This window comes from Moschus berezovskii, chromosome X, assembly GCF_049115385.1.
Source record: "Moschus berezovskii isolate FMDL1 chromosome X, NW_MosBer_1.0, whole genome shotgun sequence".
Lineage (NCBI taxonomy): Eukaryota > Metazoa > Chordata > Mammalia > Artiodactyla > Moschidae > Moschus > Moschus berezovskii.
Window position 1 is genome coordinate 92,277,785 of NC_142488.1, and position 15,386 is coordinate 92,293,170.

Below are 15,386 nucleotides of genomic sequence, written 5' to 3' on the forward strand. Positions count from 1 at the left end.
ATAGGAACTCTAACTTGGTGTAAAGCCCCAAAGGTCTGTTACTTATTTTTATTTTATATTGTACTATATTTACAGTGTTGTGTTTGTTTCACGTGTACAGCAAAGTGATAGTCATATATATATATATATATATATATGAATTAACAAAAGCAGTTCCTGTCTTTTGATGGGGTGCTCATGGTTTATAACATAAATGGCATTATTTTGAGAGGGGGATAACTTAGGTATGGCATTGGGTTTTTTTTCTTTTTGCAGCTTGAGGCAGTTGTAAAATAACTTAATGTAGCTTTTTACAGCTGTGTATTCTATAGTATTTTTTTCATTTGGTGAAATTTTAACTGTTAATGTTTTTGGCAATGTGCTTTGTACAATTTATTAAGTATTTAAAAAAAAAAAAAGAACTGTTCATGTATCTAGCCCTGGAATACTATCAATAAAGCATTACCACAGACTTCAGTCAAGCTAGTTTGATTCTACTCTGACTGTGCTTCCCATTATGGTAATTATACTTGTCCCTGAGATTTTGTGCAGCAATCTGGGCTCTGAAATCTTATTATCTCCATTAGAACATAGTTTACTTCTAATGATGACTTGCAGAGGAAAGCATACACTGACTTTTATTAAAATGTCAAATGTTGCCCTTCACCAATGTCAAGTGTTCCTCCTCACTACTTTATTATAGTAGTGTCTTCTCTGCCCTCTGAGGGAAATATACTTTAGAGATAGGTCCTCTTGTCTCCTGTTATTCATGTTATGAAGGTAATTATTTCTAATACCTTCATTCTTTTTGACCTTCTCAACAATTCCTCAGTACTCCGGCAAGCAAGTTCTAATATCTTCTATCTCGTTTACCATACATAGCCTGTTGCCCAAGCTTCAAGATGTCACTCAAACAGCATATGTGAATGCAGCTCCAGGTCACTGACCTCTGAGTCATATGTATGTACTCCCATGTCAGTGAGTCCTCAAAATCCATTCTAACTTGTATTATCCCAGTTCACACAAGTACCTATTAGCCAGTTCCTAGAGCCCTTTCTTGGAGAAGGCAATGGCACCCCACTCCAGTACTCTTGCCTGGAGAATCCCAAGGACGTGGGAGCCTGGTGGGCTGTCGTGTATGGGGTCGCACAGAGTCGGACACAACTGAAATGACTTAGCAGCAGCAGCAGCAGCAGCAGCAGCAGCAGCAGAGCTCGTTCTGGATATTCCACCTGAACAGAGACTGTGTTTTGGTCTTGTGCTGTGATAACACCTTACCCTTGCCATGAGTTGAAAGCAATGAAAAACATCAGTGTTGGCTGTTGAGTAAGACAAGCAGTCTTTTCGAGGCAGCTGCCTTAGATGAGGCTATTGCCCTGTTTTCCAGGGACAGGGAGGTTGCTCTCCAATTGTAAGGGTTAGGGGGCTACTTTTGCCAAACTGAGTGTACAGGGGATGATAGGGATTCAAGATTTTTGCACTTATTACTATTCCAGGTCTCAGAGGTCTGCTCTTTCCTTATTAGGATACATATATTGATATAGAGATCTAAGTGTTATGTGGAAAATTCTGAAAGAGATGGGAATCCCAAACCACCTGACCTGCCTCTTCAGAAATCTGTATGCAGGTCAGGAAGCAACAGAACTGGGCATGGAACAACAGACTGGCTCCAAATAGGAAAAGTATGTCAAAGCTGTATATTGTCATGTATATTGTCACCCTACTTATTAAACTTATATGCAGAGTACATCATGAGAAATGGTGGGTTGGATGAAGCACAAGCTGGACTCAAGATTGCTGGGAGAAATATCAATAACCTCAGGTATGCAGATGACACCACCCTTATGGCAGAAAGTGAAGAGGAACTAAAGAGCCTCTTGATGAAAGTGAAAGAGGAGGGTGAAAAAGTTGGCTTAAAGGTTAACATTCAGAAAACTAAGATCATGGCATCCGGCCCCATCCCTTCATGGGAAATAGATGGGGAAAAAGTGGAAACAGTGGCAGATTTTATTTTTTTGGGCTCCAAAATCACTGCAGATTGTGATTGCAGCCATGAAATTAAAAGGCACTGCTCCTTGGAAGGAAAGTTATGACCAACTTAGCATATTAAAAAGCAGAGATGTTACTTTGCCAACCAAGGTCCGTCTAGTCAAGGCTATGGTTTTTCCCGTGGTCATGTATGGACATGAGAGTTGGACTATAAATAAAGCTGAGTGCCAAAGAATTGATGCTTTTGAACTGTGGTGTTGGAGAAGACTCTTGAGAGTCCCTTGGACTGCTAGGAGATCCAGCCAGTCCATCCTAAAGGAGATTAGTCCTGAGTGTTCATTGGAAAGGCTGATGTTGAAGCTGAAACTCCAGCACTTCGGCCACATAATGCAAAGAGCTGACTCATTTGAAAAGACCATGATGCTAGGAAAAATTAAACGTGGGAGAAGGGGACGACAGAGGATGAGATGGTTGGATGGCATCACCTACTCAATGGACATGAGTTTGGGTAACTCTGGGAGTTGGTGATGGACAGGGAGGCCTGGCGTGCTGCAGCCCATGGGGTCCCAAAGAGTCGAACACGACTGAGCGACTGAACTGAAGTGTCATGAATGCAATTTCCATTCAGGTCTGCAACCTTGCAATTAGAATCAGGGTCTGCTATTCAGCATTCTGTCTTATGACTGGTGATGAGGGTCTTCTTAATCCAATGGATTAGGGTGAATGACAGGCTGTGTATTCCCATTAGACACACAAACCTAGATTACAGATCCAGTTTAAGGCACTCTTAGAGCCTGCCCTAAAAACCACTTGAGGCTGAAAGGGACTTCTGAATTCATGCTGAGCTGGAAGCCAAACTCATCTATTTCCACATCCCAAATGCCAACTTACTCAAAAATGAAAGTGTAAGTAGCTCAGTCGTGTCCAACTCTTTGCGACCCCATGGACTATACTAATACTACTGCTAAGTCACTTCAGTCGTGTCTGACTCTGTGTGACCCCATAGACGGCAGCCCACCAGGCTCCCCCATCCCTGGGATTCTCCAGGCAAGAACACTGGAGTGGGTTGCCATTTCCTTCTCCATGTGTGAAAGTGAAAAGTGAAAGTGAAGTCACTCGGTCATGTCTGACTCGTAGTGACCCCATGGACTGCAGCCTACCAGGCTCCTCCATCCATGGGATTTTCTAGGCAAGAGTACTGGAGTGGCTTGCCATTGCCTTCTCCGCATGGACTATAGAGTCCATGAAATTTTGAGGGCAGAATACTGGAGTGGGTAGCCTTTAAGAAGAAAATCAATGTATATTTGAGGCACATCTCCCTTACTTCAATATATGCCACAATATAAAAAACATCCTAGGAGCAATGTAGGTGCCCTTCCTTTACCCCAAGGCGCAATCTCTGATAGCTCAGATGGTAAAGTGTCTGCCTACAATGCCGAGACCCAAGTTCGATCCCTAGGTCAGGAAGATCCCCTGGAGAAGGAAATGGCAACCCACTCCAGTATTCTTGCCTGGAAAATCCCATGGACTGAGGAGCCTGGTAGCCTACAGCCCATGGGGTCGCAAAGAGTTGGAAAGGACTAAGCGACTTCACTTTCACTTTCTTTCACTTTACTTTACCCCAAAGCAGACACCCAGGAACTCACAAACATGGGGAATCCTGGGGCTCTGCTTTTCAAATACAGTCTATGACATTAAGAAATATTTCCCACTATTATGATGAAGTATATCACTATTATGATGAAGAAGTGATCTAAGATGACTAAGGTCATCTGGTTCACTTTAAATCTGGCATCTTAAATCCTCAGAGCAGAGCTTTAAACCACACATTATTTTTTTCCTTGACTCACAATCGTATGACTAAATGAATGAATAAATGAACTAGGTAGGAAAATATGAGAACCAAGGAGATAGTTAGTTCCACTGAGAAAATAGAAGGTGGGTAATATATTCAAAGGAACACAATATTACAGAGTAAATACAGTGTGTTTTCCCAGGGTATAAGCCCCACGTATATTGTGGTGATGGTCTGCTGTCAAATGATCCTCAGGATCATGAGGAAACTATGTGGATTGGTTCAGGCTGTATGCCCGAGGAGTCTTGGTCATTGTCAGGCAGGAGATAGGGTCTAAAGAAGGTTCTGTGGAATCTGAAGTTTATATACTTCTGAAGGTTTTCTTTTAAAATAACACAAAATCAATCACAACAGTGAGTATTTATTTAGAATGATAAGATAATGTATAACAAGCATTAAAATTATGACAACTGCAATAAGCAAAAATTCCAAACAAATCATGTGTGTGTGTATGTGTGTGTGTGTATGCAGAAACACCACTTATGCAGCTGCACAATCTGAAGTATGGTGAAGTGAACATCCAAGGTGAAAGGTATAATAGTTTTATTGAAAAGCAAAACATCAAGTTTCTGCAATTTTTACATAAACACAAGGCCATGTGAACACATAACAAAACCCAGGTGTGATATTTGTCTTACTTTGAAAAATGCAGACAGGTTCACGTTAAGCCTTTAGGATTTAATTTTACATCAAGGTTTTAAAATAAAATAGCTCTCAGTATTTATTCTCATTAAAAGTCTTGTTTCAAGTTAGAATAAACAGTTTATTGACTTCAGACTTTAACTTTCAATTGTGTATCTTTAAACATGTTGGGATAATTGTCATATTTGTCCAAACAGAGACTTTTTCTGTGACCCATTTCCAAATTCACAGATTCTGGTCCACCTATTCTTTCTAGTAATGTGGAATGATTTACCAATTGGAATTTATATTATTGAAAGCAACTGGAACTACTGTACAAATAAGCCAGATGATAAAAAATGCTTGGTTTGAAGCAAGCAACTCTTGTATTTGGAGATACAAGATTCAGAACAAAGTGCTTGCATTTTCTACAGTTTATATCAAACTAGGTGGGCTCTTAAGCAGTCAGTCTGGACTCATACATCTAGAGTAGCCAGACCATGAATATGATTCTAGCTGCCTTCTATATGTGGTCAGCAAACTATATTAAGATACAGCCAATGTTAGTTATGAAGGCAGCAGAAAGCCTGTCTGTTTTAACAAACTGTTCTGGATATTGAACAATAGACACTCCCACACATGGAATTTCATGGAACTGTAGAATGAATAATCCTGTTTAAGGCTGCCAAAATTATTTTCTGCATGCTGAGATGTTATTCACACATACATCGACTGCATGCAGATAATCCATTTACTTTATTTTTGAAGTCCAGATTGTTTTCTTGCAAAAGCAATTGCACTCAGTTGTAATATATAACAAAGCATCTCTATCTTTGGTTCTATATCTCATATTTTTTCAAAAATAAATAAGCATGGCAGGAAAAATAATTCAGCTATCTTAAGAGAAAGTCTAACATTTTATAAAATTTAAGCAAAAATATATATATTGATGCTTTTTTCTAATTATTTTGCTTAATATCTCATACCAGTGCAACTTTAATATTAAAACGATTGCGCACACTATATTTAACTATACAGCATAGACACAAAAATGTCAAAAAACAAAATAGTACTTTCCTTTATTAATCATATTGGAATTATGTTTTCTAAAAATGCACAGGAAAGTAGAACTGCTGAAATATGCTAATAATTTGATGTTGAAGAAGTGAAGAAAAAGGAAATGAAGATGCAGCAACAGGTCATAGATCCTAGATACTGCAAAAAGAAGTGAACATATCACCCAAAGTCTTCCATTTCTGGAAAAAATATGCTAAAATCATTCAGAGATTTTTCTTTTAAACTAGAATCTATGGAAGCTCCCTGTTACTGGACCCTCAGAAGATTTAATGATCTTCCTTTGTTAACGGTTTCCGCCTCTTTTCAAACAAGATTTTTGAATCAAATAATTCTCTTTCCCTGTATCCTAGAGATGGCCCCTTCAGATACTTTGCTTCTGCTGCCTTGTAATCTAATCCATCAACAGCAGAAATTGAACAGATGATTGCTTCTGGCAGAAGAACTTCCAGGATAAATTTAATTTTATCATCTCTTATCCGAGTCAGCATTTTTTCATCTATTTGTTTGTAGACTTCTTGCAAATATTTCACCACCTCGTCCAACTGATCTTCATCTTCAAAGTATGTTTCAATACAGGGTGTGAATCTATGTGCATTCAAGAATGATTTTAGCCACCTGGACCCTTTTGTGCCATTTAAAATGGCTAAGAGATGGCTCTCTGTTCCCTTTGCATTCACGATGAAGTCCACTAGGTTCTTGTTGGCTCGGTCCCGAGCAGACTTCATTCGGTCTGGAAGAATTTTCTGGAAGGACATTTTCTTGGTCTGGGAAGTCACAGACATTGATCCCCCAGTATTTTCATTTTGCAGCATTGGAAATAAATTCCTGAAGGTATCCTGTTTGATTATTTTCCTAACTGGATAACTAATGTCAGCAGCGTAATACTCAAAAAATGAGCCTGCAAAAGAACCACAACCTAATCTAACTCTGTAGTCACAAATAAGTGAGATGCACCAGTCAATACTTTCACTGTATTCCTCCCTGGCTTTCTCCACTAGTGCCTGCTTCTCTTTACAGTCAAATTTCTTTAATCTTCTAAAAGGCACTCTAACGCCTCTCTTTTCAGGATTCATATTTGCTTCAACAAAAATCACACTTGCTTTTCTCTCTTTTCGCCTGATGCTTTTTATCACTGATGGCCAAAATGGATATTTTTGATACTTAAACCAGACAATCATCCCTGTTTCAAATGAACGTTGCTCATAATGAAAAAGGAAACGTGGAAGTTCTTCTTCTTCTTCTTCGTCATCTAATATGGATGCAGCAATCGAGCTTACACGCGCTGACTTGTCAGAAGCTTGAAATTCTTCCTCAAATTCCTCAAAATCCAGTCTCTGAAGATTTCTTTCATTACTCCCAAGGAGTGAATAATCCCCGGAATGGCTAGAGGCACTCAGCGAAACCTGATGTTCCAATGAAGGCTCGGGGAATGCCTCAGCACCCGTTTCTGATTCCACAGTAGGCTGATTCTGGCTGGCAACTGAGCATGGATCAGAGGGACCCTCTCCAGGATCTTCAGTATTCTCTAAGAAGGCAGAGCATTCAGAGGAAGCGGCCGGGGCCTCTGGGTAGATGTCTTCTGGCTCCTTTTTTATAGCTTTGGGCACAATGAAGCCATCTGATGGTAAAGTTGGACTGAATTTTTCTTCTTTAACATTTACATCTTCCTCTTTAATTGTGGAAAGCAAAGGCAAAATTGAGAGGTCAATCTTTTTCTTGCTCTCTTTTTCATCCTCATCTTCTGAAAGTGAAGGGAAAGTCTGGCACCAGCTGAGGTTTTGTGATGATTTTGTTTCCATTTCATTTGGAATACTATCAATCATTGCATGCACCTGTGATTTATCATCATACAGGGAATCATCACTCTCTGATGATACTAACAGGATTGTTGAATTTTCATTTTCCTCCAGACACTTTGGTAAGTCTCCTTCTCCTTCGTGCTTCCGATACTTTTTACAAGGGGGTGAATCAGATGGCTTTTGTGGTATGTTTTGAGACAGTATAGTGGTATCTTCCTCATCTGAACTGCTTGCTTGAATCAAATTTGTTCTCTCATTCAGAATATCCAGTGCCATTTTTAGTGACCTGGCATAGGCTGTTTCCTCTCCAGGTGGGTCACTGACCTCTGACTGTGTGGCTAGTGAGGAGGCAATAGCTTCAACTTGAGATTTAGTCAGGATCTTTGTTTCTGAGCTTTCCATTTGAATTTTTTCATCCAGTGAGAGTATTTGAACTTCCAGGGAAAATACCTTTTTTCTCTTACTATTTGATGAAACCTCGGATCTGGACAAAACTTTTGCTGGCCACAACTGGTCTTGCCAATTGCATAAGACATACTCAGCATCCATTATGATTTAGATTTATGTGCCAAGAGGTTAATATCAGAGATTTATGTGTCTGGCTATTCTTGTCACTGTGAAGGAAGTCCCTGCCACAAACAATACTTTGACCAATGTCCCTTTTAGAACTACAAAGAGTTACAAAGCGTTTATAGCTTGTGTGGCCTCTTCTCTTCCAGCTGAACTTCCCAAGGATGCTTGAACACGTTGTTTGAATGGACAATATGGAAGATTCTGAAATAGCAAAAAGGCAAAGAAGAATATCAGCAAATAAAATTATTTTGCCAAAGTAGGTGAGCAATTGCAAATAGAGAAGAGGCAGATGAAAAGACTCATCTGATGCTCAGTGGGGCATCAGATGGAGGAGGAAAATGCAGAATAATAAAAGGTGCAGGATAAGAACTAGAAAAGTGTTTTTATAACATCTCAAAGAACTTCCTTTCATTATTGCACAGGATTATTAAAGTGTGACTCTATGTGCATGATGCCAGAAGTGGTGTGTCAGGGACTCTATGTATTAAACATTTGGGGACTGGTGCCCCTAATGTTATACCTAGAGAAGCAGGACTCTGAACTTGGTGTGCATCAAACTCATCCAGAGAATTCTTAAAACTAGATTTCTAGGCCCTATCCTAAGAACTGTATTCAGATGCTCTGGATAGGATCCAAAGTTTTGTACTTCTAATAAATTATCAAGTGATGCTAAGGGTACTTGTCTAAGAACTCTTTGGAAGCACTGTTCTAGCTAAACACACAGCTTTATAATTTTTAAGCTGTAAATGCTTCCCTGTCTACCCAAAGCAGGCAGACAAAGATAATAAGGTCTGTATCTCTTGAACCTAGACCACACACAATGACCTTGTTAGTAGCATGAGCTTAGAAGGCAGAGATTCAGAATGGCTGCCAGGTTCACATATTGGATGGGGTAATTATCAAGGATTTTTTGAGAGTCAGGTGGCTGGCTAGGACTTCAGATAGAAATCTGATTAGTCTCTGGCATGAATTCTTCATAGCAGTTTGACACATGAGATTCCTCCCCCAAAGCAGAAGCTATTACTTTTAATTACAAAACATTATGGCTAGAGAACAGGGAGCAAAATGAATTACACCTTAAATTCTCAACCTAATATGATTTTAATATGAAATGTAGTTTTTAATATTGCTAAGGCTTTAGACAAAGAAGCAAAATGAATTATACCCTGAGTTCTCAACATGTTTTTGATGTGAAGTATTTTGCAAAATGAAAAGAGCCTTACCCAATGTCACGTGGATCAGGAAGGGTCTGGATCTGTGATCTGGTTGACTTGATTCTTACTCCAAAAGGAGACAGGCTGTCTAAAAGGAGACAGGGAATTAAATTAAGTGGCCAAGGCATAAAGAAACTTTTCTACCAAAACTTTAGCACACATGTCATTCAGAAACACAGGAATGAAATGAAATCTTATCTATGATGTAGATATTTATTTCCTTGTTTATATTATTTTAACTTCTCTCTGAGTGATATAGTTATGATATCTGGTTCATGTTTAAATCATATTTCTCAGGAAAAGAGTGAGGCAAAGACAAGAAAGGGAAGTAACAATTGCCTTGTGTCTACTATGCCCTTCCCTGATGGCTCAGAGGATAAAGAATCTGCCTGCAATGGAGACACAGGAGACAAGGAATCGATCCCAGGGGAAACTATCTTGGAGAAGGAAATGGCAACCCATTCTAGTAGTCTTTCCTGAAAAATCCCATGGACAGAGGAACCTGGTCACAGTCAGACATGACTGAGTGACTAAACACATACACACTACTATGAACAAGACTACAGGTTTTGTTTGAATCCTCAAATCAACCACTATGTGAATTTTTCCTCCTTTACACATATAATTTTTTCAACAGAATTTTATTCACACTCTACATGCTGTCTCACAGTTCACTCATACAAAATATGTTTCATTACTTTATTGTCCCACTTCATAAAAATGGTTGCCTGGAGAAAATTTAGGAAATTTGGCCACCGCCATCTTGTGACCAGAAGCAGAACTGCAGATTTTGCAGGCGCTATATGCAGAGCTTCAGTTGCTCAGATTTTTCTTATGAGAGAAGGATGGGAACTACATTTAGCCAGCCACCTTTCCAGGCTTATAGAACTTTCTAAGTTCAAGGGGTTTGCTGTGTAGGATAAGAGGATCATAATGTCTTCAACTATAATGTTTCTGGTTATAAAACACGCAGAAGCTTATTAAAAATCAAAAAGATGCAAAAAGATGTAGGTAAAACTAAGTACAAGCCTCTATATAAATAATCTGAATATTTTCCATTTTCCAGACTTTTTTACATGTATAGATAAATGCATATCATTTCAAAACAACATCAGATCTCAATAAGAGCAGTCTGAACATTATTCTACCTAAGGTTTTTTCACATGATTTATGAATTACTTTAAATGAGTTTTTTCTCACATTTGTAACATTTTATCTCAGTATTTTTCCTGATGATGTAAACAAGTAAATGAGTAAGAATATATTAATACTCTAAAATTAGACAGCAGTAAAGCTAGTCCTGTCTCTCCAACTACGCAAATAAATAGTCATGTTAATAGTGTGGCAGGTATGTTTTCCCAGAATTGGCTGCATGAATTACACAGTAGCATATATATGTTCTGCTAACACACATATTTTGCTAAAGCTGAAACTGCAGTACTTTGGCCACCTCATGCGAAGAGTTGACTCACTGGAAAAGACTCTGATGCTGGGAAGGATTGGGGGCGGGAGGAGAAGGGGACGACAGAGAATGAAATGGCTGGATGGCATCACCGACTCGATGGACGTGAGTTTGAGTGAACTCTGGGAGTTGGTGATGGACAGGGAGGCCTGGCGTGCTGTGATTCATGGGGTCGCAAAGAGTCGGACACGACTGAGCAACTGAACTGAACTGAACACACATATTTAATTTTGTGAGATAATGTTACAATTGTATGCTACAATTTATTTTTTTCACTTTATTTCTCAGACATTTCAAATCTCTACATGTAGAGTTTTACGTTTTTATTTTCCAGACACATAGTATTCCACTGTATGGATGCACCATGCCCTATAATATTTTTTTAAAACTGCTAACAGAAATACCAAATCATCTGTCTCACTCTTAAAATACTTTAAAGATACAGAAAATGGTTATTGCTGACCACAGCTATACCTGTGATCTGAAAGAAAGAGTTGCAAGGAAGATACAGACAGGGCTGTAGCCAACACAGCAACCAGGCTACGCAATTGATTAGGTCCAGGAAAATTTCCACTATTGGCAAAAGATGGGCGGGGGATGTCTGCATGTCTGTGTGTGTTTGTGAATGCTTATGTGTTTGAAGCAAATTGGATACGCTGTCAGCTTCATTTTTATTTCATGATTATAAAAGTAATCATGGGGAGATGCTGATATTGGCTAAGAATTAGTATTAAAATAGTAACTTGATTATCCAGAAATGCTGAATAACATGGGAGCTTATTTTCTCCCAGATTTTTTAAATCATGCGAATATACATGCATATATATGTGTAAGTGTCTTCACTCAAATACATACTCGTTCCCCTTTCCGTGCTCATGTACAGGTGACACACACATAGTCTATGTGCCAATCAAATTATAGAAGTACTTCCCCTCATGCTGCCATGCATTTTTATCCATCATTTTCTGTGTAAATTAATAATGCTTAAACATTCAAACAGTAACAGAATGTCTAGCAATGTAAACATGGAATGCCAATTCAATAAATTAGCATGAATGCCCGTGCTGCACTGAAGTCTTAATATAGAGGCTGTAATCTGATCACTCCTTCTTCCACTTGTAGACTTTTAAAGGATTGGGAGATACACAAATTCCAAAGGATTAATTCTTTCAAAATGCTAACAATTATCTCAAACCCACACACCTTTCCCACTACTTTAAGACCACTGTTCCTATTTCTCTCATCTTCATCCTAGGGTCCTGAGAAATCCCTATAAAATAACTAGATTTAAGACAGCCATTACCTTGAAGCTTCTTGTCAGCTGCAGCCCGGTGAAATGCTGCTCCTCCCCCAAGACTGGCCAGGCACAGCTCACTCAGAGCTTCAGAAGCTTCTCAGAGAACACTGTGCCCCCTCCCAGTGATGAAGACAGATGGTCCTTCTCTGAATTAGGGGAGGGAGAATTGCCAAATTAAATTGCTGAAGTATAAAAGGGTAGAGATGTTCCTTTTTAAAGAACTTGAAAGTGAATTAGCAACAATTGTCTGTTTAATTTCCCTTAGGGTGGTGATTTCTTGAAAAAAAAAAGGTTGTAAATCACTTTACTTTAAACAAAAGTCTGATTTAAACTATTTCACCATTTTTTCTTTTTTCCTTGCCTTCTCTGCATCTTACCTTGGTAGGTCAATTTAAAATCCAGCTGGTCATGCTTCATTAAAATAGTCCACTAAGGATGTTGATTGGGATCGCAGCACTAAAACTGTACACCGTTTTAGGGAACATGACATAATTTTTAAATCTGTTTTCAGGACATGGTATGTCTCTCCTTTTATTCAGTTCTTTTCTTAAATGCTTCAGAAATTTCTAGATATATCTTCAAGGAACATGGATATTTCTGACCAGAGGCTGGAAATCTCTGGTTTGCAGGCAAATGTCTATTTCATATACTCTCATCAATAACTGGCGAATCCTCTTATATTTTATTAGTATTTTTCACTCACACAAATCAACGTGGGGAAAATTAATTTTAAAAAATTTACATGTATTTGTTTTTCTGTATGTCTGAAAAATACCTTGCACATTTTGTTCATTAAAATTCTCCTGTGTCAGATTAAAATTCAGCTGATTTAACTTAGAAAGCTAACTTAAAATATTGCTAGGGATAATTTTGAAAATGAAAATATTTGGGAATGAAGTGTTTTATTTGACCTCTGTATAATCTAATATATATTTAAATTTATTGTTATATATTTTATTTTATATAAAATTTATTTATATAAACTAAATAAACACATATATATATAATATTTTATTACAGTAGAACAAAGTAAACTGGCCAAAGAGAATGACTACATGTTCCTGATTAATTTAGAACCCAATTCAACGTCTAGAAATACACATACTTAACAAATGTCTGACAGCATTCAATGTGTAAAACCACTTTCAAATTCAGAATGTGAGATGTAAAAGGACACAAGATATGATGGGTTGTGAAGATCTCAGTTCTAGGGTTCTCCCAAACTTTGGATGATGTTAGGTAACCCTCTGACAAAGCAGCCAAGGCCTTAGTTTTCTGTGGTTGGTGAGTGTCTACAGTGAGTTCTACTTTATTTCTTTTTTAGAGAGGTCTAGAAAACACTTTTATTAGTCTTGCCTAGGTGTCTATGGAAACAACTCTATATTAGCACTCAAAATACATAATCATTTTTTGCTGTTAAGTGTACAGTATAGTGGTTCACGGGCATCCCTGGTGGCTCAGCTGGTAAAGAATCTGCCTGCAATGTGGGAGACCTGGGTTCAATCCCTGGGTTGGGAAGATCCCCTGGAGAAGGGTAAGGCTACCTACTCCAGTATTCTGGGCTGGAGAATTTCATGGACCGTATAGGCCACAGGCTCTCAAAGAGTTGGACACGACTGAGCGACTTTCACACATAGTGGTTCACAATTTTAAAGATTATACTCCATCTACATGAGTTTGAGTGAACTCTGGGAGTTGGTGATGGACAGGGAGGCCTGGCATGCTGTGATTCATGGGGTCACAAAGAGTCGGACACGACTGAGCGACTGAACTGAACTGACAGTTATAAAATACTGGCTATATTCCTTTCGTTGTCCAATAGTCCTTGTAGCTTATTTTATACATAGTTTATACCTCATAATCCCCTACTCCTATATTGTCCCTTCCCACTTCTCTATTTCCACTAGTAATCATTAGTTTGTTCTCTGTATCTTGTGAGTCTGCTTCATTTTTTAAAATATTTACTAGTTTGTGGTATTTTTTAGATTCTGCATGTAAGTGATATCATATAGTATTTGTCTTTCATTTAGCATAATACCCTCTAAGTCCATCCATGTTACTGCAAATGGGAAATTTTTACTCTTTTTTTATGGCTGAGTAGTATTTCATTGTATATATACCACATCTTCTTTATCCATTTATCTGTTATGTACAGTTAGGTTGCACTCATATCTTGGCAGTAGTAAATAATGCTGCTGCTACAAACACTGGAGTGCATGTATCTTTTCAAATTAGTGGTTTTCTTTTGGTTTTTAGATATATACACAGGAGTGGAACTGTGGGGTCATATGGTACTTCTGTTTTTAGTTATTTTGAGAAACTGCCATACTGTTTTCCACAGAGACTGCACCAGTTTACATTCCCACCAACAGTATACAGGGGTTTTCTTTTCTCCACATCCTCACCAAAATTTGTTAGTGATTCTGATAGGTGTGAGGTGGTATCTCATTGTGATAATTTGGGGGATGCAGTGTTTTATTTGGCCTCTGTATTATATAATACATAATATATATAAATATATATATTTATACATAAATTTTATATATAAATGTGTTTTTATGTAAAAGCACCTCTATGTAAGCATTAATATTAGAAAATATATAATAATAATGAGGATAATCCCCAGGCTAGTATTTTATTGACGGCTCTAATAATTACAGTATGTAATCTTTTGTACTATGCTGCTGCTGCTGCTAAGTCACTTCAGTCGTGTCTGACTCTGTGCGACCCCATAGACGGCAGCCCACCAGGCTCCCCTGTCCCTGGGATTCTCCAGGCAAGAACACTGGAGTGGGTTGCCATTTCCTTCTCCAATGCATGAAAGAGAAAAGTGAAAGTGAAGTCGCTCAGTCCTGTCTGACTCGTAGCAACCCCATGGACTGCAGCCCACCAGGCTCTTCCATCTATGGGATTTTCCAGGCAAGAGTACTGGAGTGGGGTGCCATTGCCTTCTCTGTTTGTACTATAAACCACCCCTAAATCTCGGAGGCTCAGCCCCAAAAGAGTTTCTAATGCTGATGTCAAAGTTCAACTGAGGTCATCAAGTGGCCAGAGAGGGAGAGGAGTCTCTGTTCTAAGCAGGCATTAAAAGACTCAAACTTCCTTCATTCTATGACCCTACCATCTTCTTTGGCCTTGAAGTCCTCCACAGTCTTTGCACCTGGCTAACGACGGTCACAAAAGATTCAGACACGACTTAAGTGACTAAACAACAACTACAAAAGATCTTATGAAGATGGTCATTGGAGAATCCCAGGAAAGGTTTCAGAGGCCAGGATTGGCAAAGATCACTATTGGTCACAGTCAACTAGATAAAACTGTTAAAGAGGCTGGGGAATGTAGTCTCCTTATGACCCAGGAGGAAAATGAAACACAATTTGGTGAACACATAGCATTCTCTCTGCCAGAGGAAGTTTTCCCTTTCCATCTTTTATGAACTTTTGTTGTTTGTTTAATGTTGTTTTCTTTTCTTTTTCGGCTGTGTAACATATTTATAAAGACTAGGGCAGACATTTCTATT

The 15,386-nt window shown here is 38.5% G+C and overlaps 1 protein-coding gene across 1 annotated transcript in view; it reads right to left on the reverse strand.

The window, feature by feature from the left end:
* Window positions 1-4,267: 4,267 nt before the first annotated feature.
* PWWP3B (PWWP domain containing 3B) overlaps window positions 4,268-15,386 on the reverse strand; it is a 34,856-nt gene continuing 23,737 nt past the window's right edge. The window contains exons 4-6 of the mRNA XM_088833887.1: window positions 11,873-12,012; window positions 9,117-9,195; window positions 4,268-8,094 (exon numbers count right to left, since the gene is read on the reverse strand). Of these exons, the coding sequence (XP_088690013.1) occupies window positions 5,788-7,869 (2,082 nt within the window). The 5' untranslated portion in view covers window positions 7,870-8,094; window positions 9,117-9,195; window positions 11,873-12,012 and the 3' untranslated portion in view covers window positions 4,268-5,787. The remainder of the gene's footprint in view (window positions 8,095-9,116; window positions 9,196-11,872; window positions 12,013-15,386) is intronic.